General features: G+C 39.2%; 1 protein-coding gene across 4 annotated transcripts in view; it reads right to left on the reverse strand.

The window, feature by feature from the left end:
- The window catches only part of LOC126245442 (UDP-glycosyltransferase UGT5-like), a 259,125-nt gene that overhangs the window by 180,188 nt on the left and 51,415 nt on the right, over window positions 1-27,522 (reverse strand). The window contains exons 4-6 of one of the 4 annotated variants that reach the window (XM_049948317.1): window positions 24,402-24,624; window positions 22,612-22,831; window positions 9,852-10,082 (exon numbers count right to left, since the gene is read on the reverse strand). The exons of 1 other annotated variant lie outside the window; for it this stretch is intronic. In XM_049948317.1, the coding sequence (XP_049804274.1) occupies window positions 9,852-10,082; window positions 22,612-22,831; window positions 24,402-24,624 (674 nt within the window). The remainder of the gene's footprint in view (window positions 1-9,851; window positions 10,083-22,611; window positions 22,832-24,401; window positions 24,625-27,522) is intronic. 2 more of the 4 variants (XM_049948316.1, XM_049948315.1) reach the window with 2 other exon arrangements.

Here is a 27,522-nt window from a genome sequence, read left to right on the forward strand (position 1 = left end):
GCCAACAATGACCTCTGCCCGTACTAACTCACAGGAAATATCTTCTTCAATTTCGCAACAAGATAAACTATTCCTAACAGCAACAAACACGCCACCGGCAAGGCGTATTTAGCCTATCCTTTCGGAACACCATTAGGTTCTTCGCAAAAATTTCGGCTGAGCTTATATCCGGCTTTAGCCAGCTTTCAGTACCTATAACGATTTGAGCATCAGTGCTTTCTATTAGCGCTTGGAGCTCTGGTACTTTCCCAACACAGCTACGACAATTTACAACTGTTATGCGATAGTTCCTGCATCTACGTTCTTCCTTTGTTCGGCCTGCATCCTTTGTGACTGAAGCCCTTCGTGTTTTCCCGAGACGCTCTAACCTAAAAAATGCCCAGTCCACGCTACACAGCTCCTGCTACCCGTGTAGCCGCCTCCTGCGTATAGTGGACACCTGACCTATTCAGCGGAACCCGAAACCCAACCACCCTTTGGCGCAAGTCGAGGAATCTGGGCCTACACGGTCGAAGGACCGTCTGAACCTCTGATTCAGACCCTCCACTCGGCTCTGTACCAGAAGTCCGCAGTCGGTCCTGTCGACTATGCTGCAAATGATCAGCTCTGCCTTCATCTAGCAAGCAAGACTGGCAGCCTTTACCTATTCTGTTAGCCGCTCGAAACCAAAGAGAATCTCTTCTGATCCAATGTGACACACATCACTGGTACCGGCGTGAGCAACCACCTGCAGCTGCCATGGCATCATTGTTGCGGAACAACATTTAAATCATGGGGTGCCCCTGATCACGTAAAATGTTCACATAATCGTTGGCTGTAACGCGGCTTTTGAGAGTAATGATTGGACCAGCAGAATACCATGATACAGCTGCCCACACCATCACACTTCCACCTCCATGATTACCCGCTTTAATAAAGCAATCAGGATTGTAGTCTTCTTTTGACGTTCTCCAGACGTAAACCTGGCCCGATGTTGGAAATAACGAAAACGTTGACTCGTCGGACCATATGACGTGTTTCCACTGATCAGCCGTCCAGGATTTATGCTCCTGACACCGTGTTTTATGCTTCTTTGCGTTGGCTGTCGTCACTAATGGTTTCGGTATAGCAGCTCGTCCATAAATATTCGCTTTATGGAGTTCTCGGCGGACAGCGCCGATAGATACGGGGTCTCGAAGATGGCTATTGAGCTCTGCAGTCACTTTAGCCACCGTAGTTTTGTGTTGTTTTGACACAATTCGTGTTAGCGTATGACTATCTCTGTCATTTAGTTTTGATTTGCACCCACGATTACGTTTAAAGAATGATATCTTGCGTAGGCTATCATGACTGTTGAAACAGTTACTCTTGAAATATTCGATAAGTTGGCTGTCTTGGTTACTAATGCTCCAGCTAATCGGGCGCCCACAACCTGCCCTCTTGGGAACGCTCTTAGGTCTTTTATTACACGTTGATCTCGGCCTCTCAATGCAAATACAAAGTGTGCACTGCCGCCTAGTCCGTACTGAACACATACAGTCCAGCGCAACACGTGCATTACCTGCGTTGTTGACCATCAAACACAACCATCTCATTACTCCCACTGTTCACATTTTGCCTATCCCCTGTATGTTTTGTTCAAACCCCTAATGAAATAGTAGAATTAACAAATCACAACGAAAGTTAATGATTCTTAGCAAAACTATATGACCACTCAGGTTTATTTAAGTGTGGATTTGAAAATGAACAGATGAGAAGTTAACTAGATGCTCTTTATGCAAAGAACTATTAATAGAATATTTCATCTTTTCTTCGTTGGGTTCCTAAGTATTATAATGGAGATAGAAGGAATAGTAAGTATGCATGGAGATGTGTGTGTTATTTGCAAACAAAGACATAAATTTTGCTGGGGTTGTTGGTCAAAATAAAGTAATGATCAAGCAAGCAGTTTAAATGCTACATACATGTGAGCTGTTGAGTACAGTCTAGTATCGAACTGCAAGACATTCTATGACAACTGATTGCTGAGGAACAGATTGCACTCTAGATCGTTTTGGTGATTACCTTGCAGTTTTAGTTAACTATTCACCTCCCATGAGCATCACTCTTGATACACTCAGCTCTTCCTGAAAGGGTATAAGCGTTCAAAGGGCTGCCCATGTCGTGAAATAAAATGACAAGAGATCTCAGCTTTAAGTACAAAGGAGCAGAGTGTTGAAAGGATGTATTATTTTTTTGAAGCATAAAAGGTTTTCTATTACAAACTACTTAAGAGAATATGAGTAATATTACATAAACCTAGTTTCAATTGCGTTTTAAGATGGTGGTCTTTTTAAAGGCATGCAGCATTTGAGGTTGTGAACCCGTAAGGAACCCCCTATTTTCAAGCCACATTTTATTTCCTTATGTTCCAGTTTCCAGTTTTATACAGGGTGTTACAAAAACGTACGACCAAACTTTCAGGAAACATTCCTCACACACAAAGAAAGAAAACATGTTATGTGGACATGTGTCCGGAAACGGTTACTTTCCGTGTTAGAGCTCATTTTATTACTTCTCTTCAAATCACATTAATCGTGGAATGGAAACACACAGCAACAGAACGTACCAGCGTGACTTCAAACACTTTGTTACAGGAAATGTTCAAAATGTCCTCCGTTAGCAAGGATACATGCATCCACCCTCCGTCGCATGAAATCCCTGATGCGCTGATGCAGCCCAGGAGAATGGCGTATTGTATCACAGCCGTCCACAACACGAGCACGAAGAGTCTCTACATTTCGTACCGGGGTTGCGTAGACAAGAGCTTTCAAATGCCCCCACAAATGAAAATCAAGAGGGTTGAGGTCAGGAGAGCGTGGAGGCCATGGAATTGGTCCGCCTCTACCAATCCATCGGTCACCGAATCTGTTGTTGAGAAGCGTACGAACACTTCGACTGAAATGTGCAAAAGCTCCATCGTGCATGAACCATATGTTCTGTCGTACTTGTAAAGGCACATGCTCTAGCAGCACAGGTAGAGTATCCCGTATGAAATCATGATAACGTGCTCCATTGAGCGTAGGTGGAAGAACATACTGACGAAACTAAAATTAGCTCTAACATGGAAATTAAGCGTTTCCGGACACATGTCCACATAACATCTTTTCTTTATTTGTGTGTGAGGAATGTTTCCTGAAACTTTGGCCGTACCTCTTTGTAACACCCTGTATAGCATTTGCAGATGATATGCAACATTCAGTAAGTAAACAGGTACTACAGAACCCACACAATTTGGAGTAAGATTTCACTTCCTATGCTGGCTGAAGAAGCCAGTGCACCATATAGTTTTGCCATTGGACAATGGTGTGAGGCGCTGTGGCTAGACATGAGAACTCCCGTTACGTCAGCAGCGAGGTACATAGGGCAAGCACAGTTATCTGCTGTGAAGCAAGAAATCTTATTTAATAAATAGTTGCTAATAAAAGTCGCCTTTTCCAGTACAGATATTAGGAGAGGCCTACAGGCTATAAGTACTGTCTTACAGCAATATTACGACGCCAGAAACCGATCATCTTAGTAAATAAGTGAATAATGTTTAAGCTAATGAAAATGTACAAACAGCTATGTAATACCACAAGTGTAAGTACGAGGTACAGACCGCGTGCCATAGTCACAAGTCACCGACAGGATGCCTTCCGATCTCAATCTGTCGTAAAACCATGCTCTCAGGAAGCTGTTAGTTTTCAGTTAAATCATTATCAGCTGTGTCAATACTATCAGTTTATGGTGTTTAGTAAATAAACACAACATAATGACACCTCTTTTCAACATTATTCCAAATAATATAGCTTCCCATTTCATCACTTTTCATCACAAGAAGTAGAGTTGTACTTTAAGAGAATCCGATGGCACTGATACTGCTTCTGTGGGTGACAAACTGCAAGAGCTTCTCGGCAAACAGGTAGAGAGAATCCTACATGATGATTCATTAAGATCGTCCAAGGACGGATTGTCTTAATTTCAGTAAAACTCGGATGGAGAAGCATGACCAGTCATACAGTATGCCTCTTACACCATCTCTACGGGCTCAATGGCTAAAGTGAGACACTTCTGGAGGTTTATTAGAAGGGGAAGATTCTTTCATTTGGCATCCCTTGCATTGGACGAGCTGGTCAAAATGGTTCAAATGGCTCTGAGCACTATGTGACTTAAACATCTGAGGTCATCAGTCCCCTAGACTTAGAACTACTTAAACCTAACTAACCTAAGAACATAACACACATCCATGCCCGAGGCAGGATTCGAACCTGCGACCGTAGCAGCAGCGCGGTTCCGGACTGAAGCGCCTAGAATCGATCGGCCACAGCGGCCGGCCGAGCTGGTCACATTTGGATAAATTGCAGTGGGTGTATCTGGCATCTTTTGAGTGCAAAATACGATCGCAGTTAGATAACTTGCGACAGAAGAAACTCCTTTTTACTACAAATTTATTTGAACAACAGGAAGTGCAGTTCAACAACAAGCCCAGTGGGAAAGAAACCGGGAAGTGAACCGTAGCTGTAAAAAGTGACCGATTTGCGAGCAACGACATTAAAACTATCTATGCGAGTCGTGTAATGCAAAAAGTGCGTCACGAATCGTAATAAGTCTGGGTAATGGAATATACCAATCGCGTCCAAGGATTTCAACCATTCCGCGAGTGAAACGTTACGAACGACCATTGAGAAGACATCGTGATGGAGAAGAAAGAAAACAATAGCATCAAGCATTACTATGATAGTCGCGTTACCGGAGGCTTCATCGCTGCATGCAGGGAATGCGCGGAAAGCAGTTGGTCACGACAGCCCGCTGTGTGGCGCGCGCACACACAGAGGGCCGGAGTTTGACGCACCAACGTTGCGTCGGCACTTCTTCAAGCAGCTACATCATCCGGAGGACGCAGAAAATTACATAAAGTAAGTCGAGGTTGATATTAGCGCTGACGGGGTTTGCAGTTCAGTAATTGAGTATTATCGTGTTTATTCTACTTCAGAACAATTAAAATTATGGGGAACGAACCGAATATGTTAGAATTTGGCGAGGAGACAGAAAAAACTAAAAGAACTTATGATACTAGCAAGAATAAAGTCAAAGAACGTATTGTGCTGGAATTATTTTCAGCTCTGATGAATAAACTAGACACTGTGGACGGTTTAGTGGAGGAAACTGTTAGATATAATTAAGAGGACAACAAAAGAATGCTAAACAAGGGCTAATCAATACTTTGAAAGGTAGTGTCAATGATGGAACTGAAGAATGAAACAGGACAGTCTCTGATGTAAACAATAAGTTAATCTCACATGAGAATGTCCCGTCAAAACTACATGTAAGTAATAACCTAATGCAATGGTTGCCCTGAGGAGAATATTTATTCATATGAATTACGAACGCTGCAGTGCATTAAGACTTTTATGATTCTTGAAAGACGTACGTAAAAATGATGGAAAAAACATTATCATTCAACGTTATTGTATTTAAATACGATATCGATTTATTATTCTTCGAACTATGTTAAAAATATTAACAACTGTGAAATAGTCCAATGTTTTTATGTAATTACTTACTCTGGTCTTGATCTTGGACGAGGACAGACGTGAAAGACATTGTACTTACGTTGCCTTTTGGTTAAATATGTGTGTGTATTTGCTCTTAAAACCTTTACTCGTGTATCCTTAGCATCCCTACATGTTAGGAAAGTAACAACTTATTTTTTCAGATTATCAGATCGCGCAATACAGTGCGACCCTATGATTGATTGTCGTCGGCCATTTACGAGGCCGTAACGTCTTACTTGAATATTGTCAGTATTAAACGGCGCAGAACCGAGGAAATAACTTACAAATTTCTCATTTTAATTATATTATTTAACTTAAGTGTCATTTTAATTTATTTGCTAAGATGAATAGTAGTTTTCATTAGCTCTAAATCCTTGTGGTTGCCGCATAACGGCAGTCTTTTATCTCAGCCACGTAAATTCACAGAAATTAACTTACTCCGAAATGATCAATGGTAACTATGCCAGACAATATTTGTCTACGCGAACCCATGACATTAAAGCAGCACTAATTTCAATGAAATTGCAATGCAAGAAGAACCTGAGATATTTTGTTAACACGCGAGCTAGTACAGTGCTTCACACGGCTCTTTATGTGTTTCGCATTGCGGGCATTAAACCTTCAAATATTTCCATAAAAGAAACTCTGTAATTTGTTGTGTTGTCACATTTAGTGTGTGTGGCGTCATTTGATGTGGCACTATACCTGTATGTGCTGACAAATAATACAGTGTAATAAAATGCACGTGTACACACAATTAAAGTACACCACTTGACGTACAGAACAGAACACAACATACATATTAAAAACAGCACACTAGTCACGATGAGCAAATCCAAAACACGCCATCAGTTGAAGTAGGTTCTGTTACGAAATTTGATGTCAGTAATGAGACTGAAAAACGTGGTGTGTCAGTCTCTTAAGTTACGCAAAGGATTCAATGAAACTGGGTCAGCGTTGTCTAATAGAACAGAGTAAGCACAGATAATTAATTTAGAGAGATTCGCGTCAGTTGTACAAATTATTTATTCAAACCACAACAAGTTTCGGGATTTTAACATCTCATCTTCAGGTTGATGAAATTATTGTATTCAGTGACACATGACATGCGGATGGGCCAAACAGTGCAAGAGTTACAGTCACTGCATGTCGCTGCAAACCATCTGTTGCCGACAAACCACATGGCAGGAACGCCATTGTATTATTGTGTTTGGTAACACCTATCATGTGGTCGGGCCTGTCAGTGCAAGAATTCCAATTACAGCCGGAATGATGCATGCAAGCATCCAAACGTGTATGCATTATGTAGTACAGGTGCCGAAAGTCAGTTTCGTGGGATAGAGTTCCGCACCTGTCGCACTTGGTCGATCAATACAGGGGCGGTTAATATTGGTTGTGGATGACGCTGCAATTGTCGTCTAATGATGTCTCATATGTTCTCAATTGGAGACAGATCTCGTGATCGAACAAGTCAAAGCAATATGTCGACACTCTGTAGAGCATGTTGGGTTGCAACAGCGATGCATGTGCGAGCGTTATCCTGCTGGAAAACAGCCCCTGGAATGCTGTTCATGAATGGCAGCACACCTGGTCGAATCCCCAGACTGACGTATAAATTTGCAGTCAGGGTGCATGAGACAACCACGAGAGTCCTCTTGCTATCGCTCGATATAGCATCTCACACCATAACTCCACGTGTAGGACCACTGTGTCTAGCACTGACCTCCTCCTAACCGCCACACGGCCATCACTGGCAACAAGGCAGAACCAGCTTTATCAAACAACACACCAAACCTCCACACTCCCCTACAAACAGCTTTTGCTTGACACCATTCAAGTTGCAAATAGCAATGGTGTCGGTCAGTAGAATGCACGCTACAGGGCATCTGGCTCGGAACTGCCCTTGAAGTAAACAATTTGAAACAGTTTGTTGGCAGGAGCGTAATTGTTTGGCAGTCAGCTTCAAATGACAGTTTTCTACATTTTCTCAATAGTGTTTCCCAAAAATAATGCTGCCTTCCCTCCAGAGATTCCCATTTGAGTTCCAGAAGCATCTCCATAACACTTAAGTTTTGTTTTAACCTACCGGTAACAAATCTAGCAGCCCTCTTCTGAGCTGCTTTTATGTCTTCCTTCGATCCGACCTGGTACAGATCCCAAACACTTGAGCAGTACTCAAGAATAGGTCACACCACCATCCTTTATGCACACTCCTTTACAGATGAACCACTCTTTCCTAAAATTCTCCTAAAAAACCCAAGTCGACCATTTGCCTTCCCTACCACAGTTTTCACATTCTCATTCCACCTCATATGGCTTTGCAACATTACGCCCAGATATTTAAATGACTTGGCTGTGTCAAGCTAGACAGTAGGAATACTGTATCTGAACATTACAGGCTTGTTCTTCCTACTCATCCACATTAACTTACATTTTTTCCACATTTAGGGCTAGCTGTCATTCATCACACCAACTTTAAATTTTGTCTAAGTCGTCTTGTATTTTCCTACAGTCACTCCACTTTGACACATTACTGGCATCAAGGCATCAGAAAACAACTACAGACTGCTGCCCACACTGCCTGCCAAATCATTTATATAGAGAGAGAACAACAGTGGTCTTATTACACTTCCTTGGGGCACTCCTGACGATACCGTTGTCTCTGATGAACACTCACCATTGAGAGCAGCATACTGGCTTCTATTATTTAAGAAGTCTTCAAGCCACTCACATATCTGTGAACTTATTCTATGTGCTCATACATTCGTTAATAGCCTGCAAAGGGGCACCATGTCAGACGCTTTCTGGAGATCTAGAAGTATGTAATCTGTCTGTTGCCCTTCATCCGTAGTTCTCAATGTATCACGTGAGAAAAGGGCAAGCTGAGTTTCACACAAGTGATACTTTCTAAAACCATGCTAATTCATGGATATAAGCTGCTTAGTCTTAAGAAAGTTCATTATATTCTAACTGAGAATGTGTTCAAGGATTCTGCAGCAAACAGAAGTTCAGGTTATTGGTCTGTAGTTTCGTGGGTCCATTCTTTTATCTTTCTTATACATTGGAGTCACCTGCACTTTTTCCCAGTCACTTGGGACTTTGTGCTGGGTGAGAGATTCACGATAAATGCAAGCTAGGTACAGAGCCAATGCCGTTGAGCACTCTATGTAAAATCGAACTGGGATTCCATCCAGACCTGGTGAGTTATTTGATTTCAAATCTTTAAGTTGCTTCTTTATGCCAGGTATGCTTATTTCTATGTCGTCCATATATGAGTCTGTCCGATGGTCAAATGATGGTATATTTGTATGGTTCTCATGCGTGAACGATTTCTTGAACATGAAATTTAAAACCTTGGCATTCATTTTGCTAACTTCAGCTGCCACATCAGACTGGTCAACAAGGGACTGAATGGAAGCCTTAGATCCACTTAGTAATTTTACATACAGCCAGAAGTATTTTGGGTTCTCTGCCAGATCCTTTGCTAAGGTGTGATGATAGTATCTTCTCTAGTAGTAACTACAAACCAAAGCTTTCATCAGTTGGTCTCCCTCCATAATAGCTGCGAGATGTCTAGCATGTTGGAGGAAGACATATTAATACTATCCACAGTCACAGAGGCCTCCTTTTACACTCTAAAGATCAAAAATGGTGGCATTTCTGATTTTGTTAAAGTAAGCAAAGTATGCTGGCTTCTTTTTATTTTTATATCACTTTGCCCGACAACATCCACATTGCAAATAAAAATTTGTGTAGGTGCTTCACCAGTCTGGTGTTATGCTCCTTCCAACTGAATTTATTATCAGGTTGTAATCCCAGGACTATCACCATCAACCATTTTAGCTGTATCTTAGATATATCCGGAGAGGAAACCTTTCACAAGCTCTCAACTACATGTAGTACATCTGTTCAAAGTTAGTGACAACAAACTGGCTATGAACCTTTTATTAATGTTCACAAAAGACATCTTTTGAAGTGCATATTGATGGAGATAATGAAAAATGGTACTTTTTGATAAAAATATTTATTATGTTTTACATTCAGCTTACCAATCCATCCTCAGCCCGTAACACTGTGTCACAAAATTGCTAACTTAGCATGGTGAGGCATACAGACAATATGTTTTGATTATATTTACACAACTGCAGTGAAGGGAAAGTCAGGTCATGTGGCATGCAACTGATCTATCCCACTGAACTCAGTATGCAGTGCCTCGTGGTCTCAAAGCGTTGACATCATCACCGTTTTTTCTTTGACTCGGCACGGACTTCTGGTGTAGCATGCCTTCGGCGGCACCTGCGAACCACAAAGAGGCAGAGCAACACTGGTACCAGCGTGCAGACTGCAACGGCTGCTGCAACATCAAGCAATGCCAGCTGCCACCAGTAGAGGTCCACTGCTGCACTGCGCAAGTGTGTTGCACCACCGTGCCGCAACACGTACTCGGTCCAGAAGATGGCGCGCTCAAGAGGCTGCTGGGGCTGGTCACGGAACAGTTGCGACAGCTCTGCTGCACGCTGCCGGTACCTGAAACGTCATAAAAGTTCTAGCTGCATGAAGTTCACATCTTGAGACACACTGGCCTTTGTACCGAAAGGGTAATGCACGTGGCTAGCCACTGAAATTTCAACACCGTGAAGGCTGAAAGGAAGAAACAACAGATTGGGATGAACTGCACTACATACAAATGATTAACATTTCAACAAAGCCATGTAAAGTAGGTAGGAGAAATGGCGTGTACATTCCATATACAAGGAAAGATTATGCAGCAGGCATTTAATTCAGAAATCACATTTTAATGTTGTTTGTGTGGAGATTGTGTTACGCCTCATGTAAGAATGAGAAATGTTGATGAGCACATGCTACAATTCAACAGTGGCTAGATAGTGGTTTATCATTCACCTGTGTTACTACCCATGTTGGTCAAGATTCATTGATTGTCATGTGGAATAGATGGGTTCAGGAGGGCCATACTCAACACCATGCAATGTTCCCATGTGACTGCACCCAAGACGACAAGTACATTGTTTGCTCAGCTGTGCAGGATCAAACAGTCATGTCACATACCTTCAGTTAGTGAATGGACTTTTTTCCAGCAAGACAAGTGTTCACAAGGACAGTGCGATGATACATGGAGCACCCCAGACTGTCAGTGTGGTGACCACAGGTGCTGTCCCAAAGAGCCCCAGATTTGAATGTAACAGCATGACATACATTTCCATTTGTGGAAGCTCCAAGGAGAATGATCATCATCATCATCATCATCATGCCCATGGTTTTAACTGTATGAAGTGACACTGAGTACAAATGTAATCACTTCTGGCTCTCACAGCCAGTAATTTCTCTACATTTCTTATGTTTTAAGGCTGTTGTGTTTGTGTGACGGATTCAAAAGATAATGCTGATCACTTGTGACAACTTAATAAAATCATTTCTCACTCACTTTTTTTTAACATGTAAGCACCTACTTCTTTTACACAAGAGAATTCCTAGGTTATATTTTTGTGGCATTCATATTGGACACTTAAGTGCTTTCAACTGGCCACAAAAATAGTCAATACCAAATAATTCTCATAAAGACATGCTGCTGGAAATCCACAGATACACTGCCATATAGCCAAATATATAACAGTGCAGAGGGTTCTCTCAGCTTTGTCACTGGTGCAATTTGCAAGTAGTAATATGTGCTTTCAGTATGATAATCTACCCAATACTGCTTAGAACTGACACACTGCACAGAAGTGACAAAAAGCTCAATTTCCACCACAATTCAAGTCATTCTGTGCAATCATTCTTTACTTGCAGAAACACAGGTTGAAGACTGAAATCTTCATGCCAAGTACTTCTATAAGAGCCCTATGTACCCACTTTTCTCCAATTTTCAGAGGGGTGATTCAATGACGAGAGCACTCATGCTCCTTATCACAGAACACGTAATACAGGCAGCACAAATCAGTGTGGAATAAGCCTCATTTCCTCCCCCTTTATAAAAATAGTTCTGCAGAAGTATAATTAATTTTGCACATACAAAAGTGAACTGAAAGACATTCTGAGTAACTCTGTGTACAATAACAACAATAATAATCAATTATTGACAATATTGTGTAAATGGATAGCTAAAAAATCTACTCACCAAGCGGCACCAGGGGAACTCACACAAAAGGGTTTAACTTTTACAAGCTTTTGGAGTCAGTGGCTATTTCTTCTGGTAGAAGAGTTGAAGGGGAAGGAAGAGGGGTGAAGGGAAAGGACTAGAGGGGTTTAGGGAAAGGGGTACAGTTCAGAAAAGTCACCCAGAACCCTGGGTCAAGGGAGATTTACCAGATGGGCTGAGAAGGAAAGACTGATAACAGGGGACTGCACCAGACGAGATTTGAAAACCTGAGAGCTTAAACGTGGAAGACAGGGTAAGATTCAATATAGAGATTACTACTAAAACATCATACATGAGTAAATAAGAGTGGAAAGCTAAATAAATTGTATGTAACAGACACGGCAGGGCGGGGGGGGGGGGGGGGGGGGGGGGGAAGACGCCAAAAAATAGGTCAGAAAATGAAAAGTGTACAAAGCTAAAATGGATTGAAGAAAGGAGTAGTTACTGTGAAGAAATGCTGAGATGGATGGAACTGAGATAATTAAGGTCAAGCAAGTGGGGGTGAGAATGAAGAACATGTTGTAGTGCTAGTTCCCACCTGCGGAGTTCTGAGAAACGTGTCTGGGGGGGGAAGACTCCACATGGTGTGTATGGTGAAACAGGCACCGGCTTCATGACTGCCATGTTTTACACCATGCTCTGCAATAGCGTAACATGTTATCCTGTTGCAGAGCATACTGTACAACATGACAGTCATGACATATTCTTCCCCCAGACACCAGTTTCTCAGAACTTCGCAGGTGGGAACTAGCACTACAATATGACCTTGGTTCTTGCCACTCACTTGGCCTTAATTTACATTAATTCCTTCCATCTCAGCATTTCTTCACAGTAACTACTCCTTTCTTCATTCCATTTTAGTTTTGTACGCCTTTCATTTTCTGACCTGTCTATTTTTCGCCATCCACCCTCCCACCTCCGTTATATACAATGCACTTAGCTTTTCACCCCTATTAACTCATGCACAGTGTTTTATTAGCAATCTCTGTCTTGTATGTTACTGTGTTTTCCACAATTAAGCTGTTAGGTTTTCAAATCTTATCCAGTGCAGTTCCCAACAATCTGTCTTTCCTTCTCAGCCCATCTGGTAAGTCTCCCCTGAACTGGGGTTCTGGGCGATTTTCCTGAACTGTACCCCTTTCCCTAAACCTCTCCAGTCATTTTCCTTCATACCTCTTCCTTCTATGTGCAACAAGTAGTTCAGATATAGACATTTATTATAACTTTCCTCTACACAGCTATGGAAATAATACATATTCAACAACACAGTAACCAATATTTTATGTGCTGCAATACAACAAAGTAGTTTACAATGAGACAGTTTTCAATTTTTTATTTAAAATCAGTTGTACAATTTTCCATTCTATGAGTTTGTAAAATTTTTAATTAATTTAAAACAAAACTTAAAAATTGCACTCAGATTCAAGATTTCAGATAAAGGTCAAAACTTATTAAAAACATATGCTACACAGCCCATTTATGTTTTAAGTTCTGTTATGTAAGAATTTTAGCAGTATTTTATTGAAAGTATTTTCATTTTATTGTAAAGTAGTGACTGAAAACAAAAGAAGTCAGACTATGATAGTTATTCACTTAGAAACCAGAAATGTTTTTATAAGTTTATTTAAGCTTCAGGAAAACATGTACAAACAAACTTATTTTCTATGTAGTCTTGTGAAAAGGAGACACAGTTTTTCCAGTGGATAGGTAGTTTTTCTTGATGAAATTTTCATAAAATGAATGTGGCTATTACAGCAGCCAGTTGCACAAGAACACTTCGACAGTGCCATCCTCATAAAACCTGTGTCCTCTGTCTGCTTCCTTTATTCACCCAAACACATGAAAATCACAGGTCGATAAGTGCAGACTGTAGAGAGGATGTTCTAGAGTGGTCCAGAACAATTCCTGAATTTGGTATGGTGGTACATTGTAACACATCATACACTATCAGGGGTGAATGTCACTCTTTAATATAGCACAGATTACGTTCATGTCGTCCAGTTCTCTATCTTTGACAAATGTGTAGAAACATGCTAGACAGCACTGGTGTATGGAACGATGTCACTGGGGACAAGAATGGCACCAGGTAGTGTTCTTGTTTATTTGAAATTATGACCACATTTTGGTTTGCTGCAGACAGGAGAAGTGACATCACAGTGACAGCATTTGCACAAGACGTACAGTGCCAACTCAATGCCTTATGGTGTGAGGTGCCATTGGGTACAAGCACAGATCCCAGCTGGTGCATTTCCAGAGCCATACGCTTTCTGTATGACGTCAGCCTTTTACCCTGTCCCACCAGATCAACAGACTTATTGTCAATCAAAAATTTGTGGGATATGGTGAAACAACAGCTGCAGCACTGTGACCCAATGCCAACCATCACAGATGAACTTTGGAACCAGTTGAATGCAGCACGACTGGCTATACCGCAGGATGGTATTTGCACCTTACACACGATGCCATCACGCATATTCCATGGTGGACCCTGTGCCTATTACGCAACAGGACAAGCACTGAACCAAGGTGACTTAAATGCTACTCATTTCTCCGGAACATACTAACGTACCATACTAACGTACATATCCTATGAATATGAACATCCAATCTCTAGTCAGTCATTTTTTTTTTTGTGTAATTCTCTGTGTGTTTGTATCTATTTACTCTGGGCAATGACATTTTCTCTCATAAGTACAATTTGCTTATATTCTGACTGCTAGTAACTTGAGTGATCAAGGAAAATCATCTCATTACTGCATCATTGGCTGCTCAAAGTCAGCTGCTGCTCAGTTATATTAATATCTATGATTGCTGAAGAGAGACATTACCAGCAAATGTGTCAAAAAATTTACATGGGTGACTCTTCATAAACTCTTAGAAACCTATTTTTATTATTCTATTAGTAGTTGTTCTTCCCTCCCTTTCCACATTCTCTGCTGTAGAAGAGGAAAAATTTATGACTTAGTACTTAATACAACAGCACACTGAAAAGTAATGACTCTGAATTTTTTATGAGAACACTCTTAAAACTTTTTAAATAAAATAAATGTTATTAACATTCTACATCTTTATTCTTCATGTCAAGCTGAAAATATACACGAAACAGTTAACAATGAGCCTATTGCCTCAAGGCACTCAGTTACTTTTTTAGGCAAAAGAAAGCATTTTCAACTAACAGCAAAGCAATGACAGTTTTTCATCAACATATAAGGGGACTTGCAAGTAAACTAAACGAAATTTCTGTTTTCTTAGAGGATCACTGGAGATAAAAGATGCTACTATATTATATTTTAGTGAACACCCTAAGGGAGATGTTGAAATGTTGCAATTTAGAGGTTACCATCTAGCAACAAATTACTCTAGAACTATCTTGGAGAAAGATGATGTTGTAATTTACGTAAAAATAACATATCTTACAGAGCATTAGAATTAAAGGGTCACTGTATGGAACAGAATATTGAAATATGTGGAATAGAAATTATTATAAATGATTTGTCAGTTGCAGTGTAGCACTTTAGAGAACTCCTACAATGTGTGCCTGAGGCAACTAGATTCTCTTTTATCCCAGGTGTGTTCAAAGTCCAAGAATTCAGATTAGATTAGTTTTTCATTCCATAGATCCATGCTGAGGAGATTCTTGTGGATGTGGAACATGCCAATTTAAAAAAAAAAAATTTAATTTTTTTTTAAGCTGAAGCAACAATACTAATAGTATGAATATATACAATACATCATTTATTTCTATTAAAAAATTCATCAATGGAGGAGGAGGAGGAGTTGGCCACTAGTAAGTCTATTAAAAAATTTGTCAATGGAGTAGAAGGAGTTGGCCACTAGTAAGTCTTTCAGGCTCCTTCTAAACTGATCTTTGTTTGTAACTAAATTTTTAATGTTTGCTGGCAAATTATTGAAGGTGAGTGTTACTGAGTAGTGGACCCCTTTTTTAACTAAAGTAAGTGCTATTAAGTCCTTGTGCAGATCATTTTTGTTCCTGGTATTGTATGTATGAACTGAGCTGTATGTTTGGAAAAAAGAAATATATTATTTAGGACAAATTTCAGTAAGGAGTAAATATACTGAGAGGCAGTAGTTAGTGTACCCAATTCTTTGAAGAGGTATCTACAGGATGTCTGTGAATTTACTCCACAAATAATACGTATTACATGCTTTTGGACTCTGAAAACTTTTGTTTGACTTGAAGAGTTACCCCAAAATATTATACGTTATGACATTATGGAATGAAAGTAGGCAAAGTACGCAAGCTTTTTCATTTTTATGTTGCGTATGTCAGCTAACACTAATTGCAAATACAGATTTGTTAAGGTGTTTCTGCAGTTCTGTGGTGTGCTCCTCCCAACTGAATTTATTATCAAGTTGTAATCCCAGGAATTTAAGACTGTCAACCTCTTCTATCTGCTCTTCTTCATACTTCATGCATATGCTGGGTGGAAACCTCTTACAGGTTCTGAATTGCATATAGTGAGTGTTTTTGAAGTTTAATGTCTGAGTTGGCTTTAAACCATTTATTAATAACCATGAAAATATCATTAGCAGATCTTTCTAACTTACAACTAACAATAATTACAGGTGATTTTAATGTATTTTTTCCAAATGAGAGCAATAGAAAAGTAGGTTTAGAACATTTAGTTAAATCTCTTAGCCTGATGCCACTGGTAGATTTTCCAATTAGGGTTACTAATAAATGTCAAAGTTTGATTGACAGTACATTTACCGATAAGTCAAGAGTCAACAGTATCAGTGTAGGTCCAATTGTAAATGACCTTTCTTACAATGATGACCAATTACTTACACTCACTGACCTCAATCTGTGCAACAGTTCTGAGCATTCTTGGAAATATTTTAGGATGATAAATTTTGAGAACCTTAAAAATTTTAACAACAGCCTGCAACAGATAGACTGGAGTTCAGTTTACCGAGAAACAGACGAAAAATTAAAACCATAATACATTTTAAAATGAACTCATTTCTATCTCTGAAGTTAACATTAAAAAAAAAAAAATTAGAAACTACTATGTAATCACTGACGAGAAGACATGGCTCACTGCAAGAATAAAAACATCCTGCAGAACAAAGAGGATACTGTACTATACAGTTCTTTCACAACTTGTATGACTGAAAGAAACAGCAGCACTATAGTACTCTAATGAATGTAATAAATAAATCTAAGAGTATGTGAATAAAAACTGAAATTGATAAATAAAAAATAATATAAAAACAATTTGAGACACAATAAAGAAGGAAACTGGAAGAAAAACAGGAAACATGACACGTATAGAAAGTAAACAAGGTGATGATATTACAAAGAAAGTTTAAATGGTTGCAGAAATATTGAACAAACATTTTTTAACAGCAGAAGGAAAGGCAGGCTGTAAAGGACCTGTGGACAAAGTACTGTCTCTTTACAGAAAGTTATCAGCACCAGAACCCCACAGATATCCTTACCTTTTATTACATTAAATGAGCGTAAAAGGATTACTAAGTCATTAAAAAATAAAAGGTTCAGTCTTATAATGTAATAGGTATCTAAAAACAAAGATTCTGTAACTTACCAAACGAAAGCATTGGTACGTTGGTAGAAACAATAACAAACACAAACAAATTTCAAGCTTTCACAACCCACAGTTGCTTCATCAGGAAAGAGGCAAGGGGAGGGAAAGACGAAAGGATGTGGGTTTTAAGGGAGAGGGTAAGGAGTCATTCCAATCCCGGGAGCGGAAAGGCAAGTCTTTCCGCTCCAGGGATTGGAGTGACTCCTTACCCTCTCCCTTAAAACCCACATCCTTTCGTCTTTGCTTCTCCTTCCCTCTTTCCTGATGAAGCAACCGTGGGTTGTGAAAGCTTGAAATATATATATATATTTGTGTGTGTGTGTGTGTGTGTGTGTGTGTGTGTGTGTGTGTGTGTGTGTGTGTGTGTGTGTTACTATCAATCAACGCACCAACGCTTTCGTTTGGTAAGTTACAGAATCTTTGTTTTTAGATACATTTTTCCCACGTGGAATGTTTCCCCTCTACTATATCATATCATTATAATGTAATAGGATAGATAAAAATCTACTCACCAAGCAGTGACATGAAAACACACACATAAATTAAGGTTAAATAACTATGAAAATAATCAATTTTTGACAATATAATGTGATCAGATGGATAAAAATCTACTCGATAGTATAAGTCCAGTCTTAAGCAACAAATTCAACACATCTCTCCAAGAAGAAGTTGTCCCTGATAGACTAAAACTGGCTGCAGTGATATCACTCTTAAAAGGTGATAAAAATGATGTTACAATCTACTATCCAATCTCCCTTTTAACTGTCTTTTCAAAAATTCTTGAAAAAGTTATGCACAGATTGATTGTTGATCATCTGAACTGCCATAATATCCTCATTAATAGTTAGTTTAGGACTTTTGCTTTTTTTTTTTATACTGAACAAGCAATATTCTCTTCTCACAATCAAGATCTGGAATTCATTAACAAAAGAATGTCTCCTGTAGGTATTTTCTGTGATCTCTCAAAGGCATTTGAGTGTGTAAACCATCAAATTCTTTTGAAAAAAGCAGAATATTATGGTTTAGGTGGTGCTGTTGGTTTGTGGCTTCAGTCATACCTTAAGGACCAAAAGCGGACTGTAATGCTGAATGGCTCATCCAGAGAACCTGCCTCATTTGAGTGGGGAACCTTAAAATGTGGAGTGCCACAAGGCTGTTTTAGTTCCGCTGCTATTTCTAATTTTCATTAATGACCTCCCTCTTTGTTCCAATACGAAGATACATTTACTCGTTCTGCAGACGACACTACAATTCTCATTAATGAATTGTCTGGCAACAATCTTGAACAAACTATGAACAAAGATTTCACTGGATTTTTAAATTGGTTTTCCTCAAATGGCCTCTCACTCAATACAGATATAACCCATTATTTGAGGTTTCTGTTTTGATTCGCCGATCTTCCGAAGTGTCGCCGCGCAGTTATGCGCATCCTCTACAAGCGGTGCTGTCTGCCAGCGATGCAGCAGCCATGCCACCTAAGCGGTCAGCCAGCCAGCGGCCGCTAGACTTGGACTCAGTGCTGATTTGACTGTTACCGTGTACACATGTCTTATTTTGTCTACTTGCTCTGTGACTTACATGTATTGTGTCGTCTTTGAAATATATGTGTTCAACTTGACGTTACAACAGTTTCATACACCACAAATAAATCTTGAAGTAATTAATATAAAGTGTAGAGATCAACCAAAACAAACAGCTGAGGATACAAACTTCCTGGGTGAATATATGGACAGCAAATGTAATTGGTCAACCCACATTCTTCATCTTTTTAAGAGACGTAGCTCAGCAATATTTGCTCTACAAGTTATTACATCTGTGGCTGAAATAGTCACTTTCATTCATTAATGTCACATGCTGTTATATTCTGGGGGAACCAACATCCTGAAAAAAAAAAAAATTCACTGCACAAAAATAAGTTATCAGAATAATTAGTCTTGTCCATCAAAGACACACTTGCAAGTACGTGTTTCAAAAGAGGAGGATCCCTACCATCTTCTCAAAGCATAAGTTTTCCTCATTGTCCTTTGTCTCTAATAACCTTTCTCTGTAAAAAATAACAGTGAATATCATGACTACAACACAAGACCCAAAGTAACTTCCTGGCAGATTAAAACTGTGTGCCAGACTGAGACTCGAACTCAGGACCTTTGCTTTTCGCAGGCAAGTGCTATACCATCTGAGCTACCCAAGCAAGACTCACACCCCATCCTCACAGCTTCACTTCCGCCAGTGCCTTGTCTCCTACTTTCCAAACTTCACAGAAGCTCTCCTGCGAACCTTGCAGAACCAGCACTCCTAGAAAAAAGGTTATTCCAGAAACATGGCTTAGCCACAGCCTGGTGGATCAGTCCTGAACGAGATTTTCATTCTGCAGCAGAGTGTGCACTGATATGAAACTTCCTGGCAGATTAAAACTGTGTGCCGGACCGAGACTCGAGACCTTTGCCTTTCGCGGGCAAGTGCTCTACCAACTGAGCTACCCAAGCACAACTCATGCCCCCATCCTCACAGTTTTACTTCCACCAGTACCTTGTCTCCTACTTTCCGAACTTCACAGAAGCTTTCCTGTGAACCTTGCAGAACTAGCACTCCTGGGAGAAAGGCTAGCAGGAGAACTTCTGTGAAGTTTAGAAAGTAGGAGACGAGGTACTGGCAGAAGTCACGCTGTGAGGAAGGGGCGTGAGTAGTGCTTGGGTAGCTCAGATGATAGAGCACTTGCCTGCAAAAGGCAAAGGTCCTGAGTTCAAGTCTCGGTCCAGCACACAGTTTTAATCTGCCAGGAAGTTTCATATCAGTGCACACTCCGCTGCAGAGTGAAAATCTCATTCTAGAACCAAAGTAGTTTGCACACTGAACTGAAAAGTCTAAATTGGCTTCAAAAAGGAGTTTATTACTCCATCATTTAGCTGTTTAATGTACCCCCAATGCATATCAAATGCCTTCACAAACAACTGCCAAAATTTAAACAAATTCTGAAAGAGTACCTACTACAGAAATCTTTTTATATGGTCAATGAATTTGAGAGAGAAAACGAATACCATCACTAAACTTAAAACTGTTTTACAAATAACTATTTGAGGATTATCACAGACATTCAAAAATCCTGTTTTGGTGTTACTGCATTTATTTATTGATTTTAATACTTAGCTAAAATTTGATTCCTGTATATTTACTAATTCTCTCTCAGTGTTACACAACTTTCTGTTAATTGGGTTAATATTTTTAACTTTATACTTTATTTACATTGTATCTTTTATTGTATGTACAATTATACACATTCTGTATCCTTGTGAATTGTTCCCAAAACAGCCACTCTGGCAATGAACACATTTTGCCAAAGGAGAAACCGGTTTGTTGATACCATAACTGTAGAAACTGTGGCTCTGTTGACAGAGCCACAACCTCCTCTCTGCTTGCACCGCTTCATCACTATCAAAGTGATGTCCTCGAAGGTGTTTTTTAGTTTATGGAAACAGAAGAAAATCGGATGGGGCCAAGTCAGGGCTGTACGGAGTGTGACTGATGCTAGTGAACCTAAGGTGTTGGATTATTGGAGATGTTGCAATGCTCATGTGTGGTCTGGTGCTGTCATGCTGAAGGAGGTGACGTTTCATATGTGGATGAACTCTTCACATTCAAAACTTGATTACAACACACTGTTTCTCATACACCAATACAATGAAGTTACACCGCCATGTACAGGGTGACATTTATCGAACTATATGGAAAAAAAAATTAGCTAAAAACTATATTACGCACACACTTTATTCAACATGTAAACATCACTACACATTTTTGGACTTAGGTTGTGGCATGGTCAATATGCCTGCCATTATTGGTGATGATGTGACGCAGATGAATAGCAAAGTTCTGCATGACCCGCTGAAGTGTCGGAATATCGATGCTGTCAAAGACCTCCTGAATGGCTATTTTCAGCTTAGTAATGGTGTTGAGGTTATTGCTGTATACCTTGTCTTTAATATAGCCCCACAAAAGAGGCATGTGTTCAGGTCTGGAGAATATGGTGGCCAATTAATGCCCATACCAATGGCCTCTGCATACCCCAGAGCCAGAATGCAGTCCCCAAAATGCTCCTTCAGGACATCAAACACTCTCCTGCTTCAATGTGGTCAAGAACTATCTTGCATGAACCACATCTTGTCAAAATCAGGGTCAATTTGGATAATGGGGATGAAATTATCTTCCAAAATCTTCATGTACTGAAACTTCCTGGCAGATTAAAACCATGTGCTGGACCGAGACCCAAACTCGGGACCTTTGCCTTCCACGGGCAAGTGCTCTATCATGTACTGTTCGGTAGTCACCGCACCATCAAGGAATAGCACATTAATTATTCCATAACTGGACACTGCACACCACACAGTCACCCATTGAGGGTGATTCTCATTCCCCCCATGTGCGCCAATTTTGCTTATTGAGGAACCCATCCAGATGAAAGTGGGCTTCGTCACTAAACCAAACCACACAGTGCAGACTAATTCCCATCATACCCACAGTCAACCATGTAATCTGAATGTCCTAACGCAAACCATTCAGCAGTTATGACAATTTTATTTCATGTAGTTCTATAACTGTCACCCTGTACATGCTACAATTCGGGATCCTCTACTAGCAGAGGGCTGCAAATAGCTAGATGTGTAGAATAAAGATGTAGAATGTTAATAACATTTGTTTTATTTAAAAATATTTAAGAGTTATCACACTAAAAAATCATCAGAGGCATTACTTTTCAGCATGACCTCACATCTTAAGCAAATCTTTCATAAAAAAACTATTGACAATAACCCCGAAAATGCATTTCAGTTCACTAATTTTATTATTATCCAGTTTCCACTTAAGTTTAGGTCTCAGTGCCTGCAATTGTACAAAAATAGGAATAAAACTGTAAAATTAGTCATTCACCCAAAGGTTTGTTTCAATAACAAAGTGCTTTTCTATGCCTGGTCCTACTGGGGTTTATAAGCCTTCACCTTCAACCTGGGGTACTTGTAATATGAAAGCTAAGTCACAATGTAACTTGGCGTTTTTTCACCCATAGAAACCATACCCAGAAGAATAAATGATTTATCTTACAGTACAAATTCTTAGACTGGTCAGGGATCAAACGCTAAAAGTCATTATTTATAATATAAATATCATTATTAAAAAAAGTGCTTACTTTCCAATTGTGAAATCTTTGATGATCTAAATAACTATCACTTCAGGTGAATATTTACTTCCCTCTATAAATAACTAAATAAACTGCCCTAGCGTAGCACTGAACAGAATGGTAATGATGGACATGCTAATAGAAATGAATGAATTAACTTACTTTTGCTGAGTTAAAACTTCATTGATTGCCCACAGTAATGACTCTTCTGTTACATTGGGGAATACTAATTTAACTGCATATCCTTTGGCCTCAGCTCGAATCAAATTCACTTTCTGATCACCAAATAGTGGTATTCCTACAACTGGAACTCCATGGTAGACAGCTTCTTGAAGACTCAGTAAGCCACCATGTGATATAAATAACACAACATTTTTATGTCCTGTACAAAATAAAATAACATTATTGACACTTTTTCCCCATATATCTTAGAAAGCACACACACAGACAGAGAGAGAGGGGGGGAGGGGGGAGGCTAAAAATACATACGAGTTCAAACATAGTGATACTCGCATAACAAGGTGGCCTCCCCAATAGTAACTAGGACATATTTCAAAACCTAAATCATTCTTTCTATAAACATGGTATTCTAAGGGAAATGGGCAGAAGGAGCCGGGTAAACTTGATCGCAAGACCCATATAAAGCTGTAAGCTGACAAATGTTAAACAAAATACTTTGCTACATGATATCTAGCAAGCCTTGTAACTAGATAGAAAAATTCTTGAGAGGCAGAATGCAGCAAGAAATCGTGGATGGACAACCCTCTACAGCCACAGGAGTAAAATCAGGTCTGCCCCAGGAAACTATAACAGTGCTATTACTGTCTGTACCATTGATAACTGATAGAATAGGGTATTTATTATGTGTACAGACTTTTTTTGGATGATTTTATATCCTTAACAAGTGATATTCAGTCAATATTGTAGCAACAATCAGTTAGATCCGGGCTAAAACCAACCATGTGAAAAGGTAAACAGTTTTTGACAAACCAAAGAAAGGTTTTGAACTTCACAAAATATTAAAAAGTAGTAATCTTTGGATATAGAATTAATTAATTGCAACTGGACTCAGTCATGTCACACTAATGTATTAGAATCTGACATGAAGACAACAAATTCTCAGTTTAGATCAAGCGCAGGACAAGCAGTTATTTATTAATAAATACTGGGTAAGTGAATTCTGTCAACGAAAGAGATCCCTTATAAAACATTTATATGGCTCAAAAATTATTAAAGTTCTATTAGTTGGGAACATGTCCAGTCAGCAATCAGACAAACAGCAGGCAGCAAGCACACATCAATAAAAGCAAAATTAATTATCACAGTCTACTTTGCTTTGCTGTGGTTGGTGTTTCAAATGCTGAGAAGTCTGAACTTGCACATACTGTAGGAAAACACACCTAAAACTTCGAAGGATTTGTTTTGAGAATAATATCTACAACTGTCCTTTAGCCCTTTGTGTATCATTCTCATTGATAAAGTGAATATAAAATTATGAGACAAAACAGGTGGCCAGTACTTATCTTCATAATGTGATATTTTAGTACTGTCATGAGACACACAAAAATACATACACTAACCTAGCTTTCAGTTGTAGTTTCAATGAGTGAATTTTCCTTTTTATTCAACTGTCGATCAAATTAGAGCAGTAATAGCTCACACAGAAAAATTATACCTAATCAATTTGTTACGTAAATAGAGTGAGAAGAAACCCTTATGTATGTTACAAAGACAAGGCACAGATAAAATTTGGGTATTGTAAATATAAGGACACAGATAATGTTCAGGATTCTAGAATGAGGCAAGAAATATAAATTGAGTCCATGGTATACCAAACATCTTGTTTCAATGCTAACTATTAACTAACACAAAAATCATTATGCTTAAATGATTTAAGTTCATTGCTTAATGACAGGATAAGACAATCTCAGACCAATAATTAAGTATATTACCCAAAATATCATTTTGGGGAAACCATTTCCCAAGATGTACATTATTTGGCTTCCCAACCATAGTATCTTGATCCCATTTCCACAGTACTTCTTGCTTCAGTTTTGAGAAAGCTTTCATAAAGGCAATGAACTTGTCATTTGGCATTTCAGAAGCTTGAACATTTGATCCCAAACTGAAGAATATAACTCCTTCTTTTGAATCATCCAAAATTGTTTTAAGGTCCTGCAACATCAAAAAGAGAACATTACTAAAACCTTTATTACTGGCTGACAAATACTATACATTCTTTCTTTTGATACAACACCTAATTTTCCTTGCAAATAAAGTTTCATAATTACTAATACAATAAATAACCTATGATTCATGAAGTTTAACGAAACACATACAGTGAAATGAGTACATTCATTCGTTCAAATGTAAACTTGACAGCACACAAAACTGGAAATGGAAAATCACAGCCAGAGTCGAAGTCTAACACAGCACTGACACAAATAATATGTATCATGCCATTTTCCTGGATTACACTGGAAACACATAGAAGAAGAATTATTGTGGTAATTACCTGTATTGGCTGACAGTAGTTGAACAAAGATTGTATACCTGATGTAAATATACTAGTCACAGTGTATTTAAGTTACTCCAGGAATGTTGAATCAGATTGTGTACATGTATGGAAAGTGGTTGGTATTGAATTGTAAAGAGAAGGAGCAATAAAATACAAAGTCATCATAACAAGATCACAGGCGAGCCTCCAATTCAGTTACATCATCATCTCATTTTATTAATCACGAAGTCAGTTTTCAGGTGGAATGGATTCTATAGGACATGGGGTGCTGTGGATGACCCTGCACCATGGTTGATACTATTTCACAGATCCACTGTGAGAGCTGTCCAGATTCACTATTTGGGCCCGCAGTGAGGAGTCCCTATGACCATAAATTACTCTTTATTTACAGGTTCTGCTGATGCACCTGCAGATTCTGTGGAGCATTGCAAACTGGATTAGAAACTAGACCTAATATTCATAATAAACACAATGTACTAAGAGATAATTCATTCTGTCAGTATTCTAGTGCTATTCCAAGAAAATACAACAACCTTTCTGCAAATGAAGTATGCTGTTATTAGCTACATATGCACTTAAGAGGGAAACTTCTGCTGGCTGCCACTATAGCTGAATGAATGTCATGTGGCAGTCTTTGTAACTGGTTAGAGGGCCATCAGCTACAGATCGAAGATAATTAAATAGTGGAACATCATCACAGAACAGTAAACAAACTGCATCACAACAGACAGCATATCAACGGCAGCAGTATAGTGTCTACAGAAGTTCCACAAACACTATGGGCGTCAGCACAACCCACTGTGCTGCAATAAACAACAAATATCAGACAGGTGTATAGACATGACCATGTTTGACATCGGTGGTGTGCACCTGACAATAAATCGGATAAACATTTGTGCCTGAAGGCAATAAACTCAGCAGTCACAATATGCAACCACAAAGTACTGACTACCAACTTAGGTCTTGCCACACCCTTTACAGTGATGATTTCCTTGGTCATTATGCATTAATGGTGGTTTAGAGGAGAGGATGACTGCAGACCACAGTCGTCGACAACACAGTAACTGGTACAAAGGAGTGCTCAGCCTACAGCACAGTACAAAGAATAATGTACGATATGCATGCCTTACTGGGTGTCTTTGCCCTTGTATATTCTTTGAGGAAAGATGAGTAGTGGCTAGTGTGCTAAATGGTCATTGTTGCTGGAGTGCCAAGATATAACGAAACGGTTTGGGAGTATATGAATAAACAAAGTACTAAAGTGTTTGTGTTTATATTGTGAAAAAGAGCCAATTGCAGTGTAATAAACAGTGTTTCAATGGAACTGCTGCATGTGAAGAATTACTTCCACCTTTCTCATGACTGGTGTGTGGTATGACTGTATTTATCTGACCAGTATTTATTCCTCCCCACACTGATCAGAGTCATTACAATAGACAACACCATGATAAACTGCAAAGAATGCTTTAACCAATTTACAGACACCAGCACAGCACAGAAATTTGCATCATATCAATACCACACACACACATAATTGCCCTAGAGCACCTAACAGAAACAGAGGCCATATTTGAAGTAATGGTCCAAGCTGGGATAATTCATCATTTTGAGAGCCCATGGTCTTCACCTTCGTACCTCATTCAAGAAATGTGCCTAATGGCACCCCTGTGGTGTTTTTCATGCTTTAAATGCCAGGAAAGTCCTGGACAGTTACCCTATACCACACATTCAAGATTTTAGATGTGCGTTAGCCGGTCCAAAAGTTTTAAGTATCATACACTGCCACAAAGTGTACAACCAAATAACTGCAGTGCCTTGTGACATCCTGGAGACTGGTAATTACACCCTTTGGTGTAGCCCAGCAGTTCAGACACACAGAGTTTGTCTATTAGTTTATGATGGATGTGTGCACCATATAAAAGGAGCAAAAAAGATTGTGGTTCATTACTTTTTGTGCATCTGTGATTTGGCAAATACCATACACTACAAAGAACTCACCACTGCTCAGACTGCAATCCATAACTACAGCATTTACTGGCTGACCCTTCACAGGACTGTGACTTGCCCAAATCCTATTGTCAGGAACCAAGTTAATGTGATGGTGATATGTCTCTTGGTGGAAGCCAAGGCCCTTAGATTAGATTAGATTAGATTAGATTCAGTTTTCGTTCCATAGACCCAAAAAATGAGATGATTCTCGTGGCTGCAGAACTTGTCAGAAAGTATAACATAAAAACATTTGAATATAATACTTACTACCCTGATCATTGTCAGGAGATTGTCGAAACAGGTGAATACAACGCGGTAAACTGGAACAGCTAATATTTACAGAATTAACACACTGTCAGAATGAAACATTGTTATGCACTATTAATAAATTTATCATACATAAAATACCTAATCTTGACTGTTGTGACCAAGTGCTGTCAAAGCTGAAATCTAAAAGACATTTTTATTCAAGCTGGCTTAACAGTCCCTGTTAAGATATTCATCTTTAGAGTAGAAAGAGTTGCGTATCAAAAAACCATGATTATCTGAAACTAAGTTTTTAATGG

Source organism: Schistocerca nitens, chromosome 1 (genome assembly GCF_023898315.1).
Source record: "Schistocerca nitens isolate TAMUIC-IGC-003100 chromosome 1, iqSchNite1.1, whole genome shotgun sequence".
Lineage (NCBI taxonomy): Eukaryota > Metazoa > Arthropoda > Insecta > Orthoptera > Acrididae > Schistocerca > Schistocerca nitens.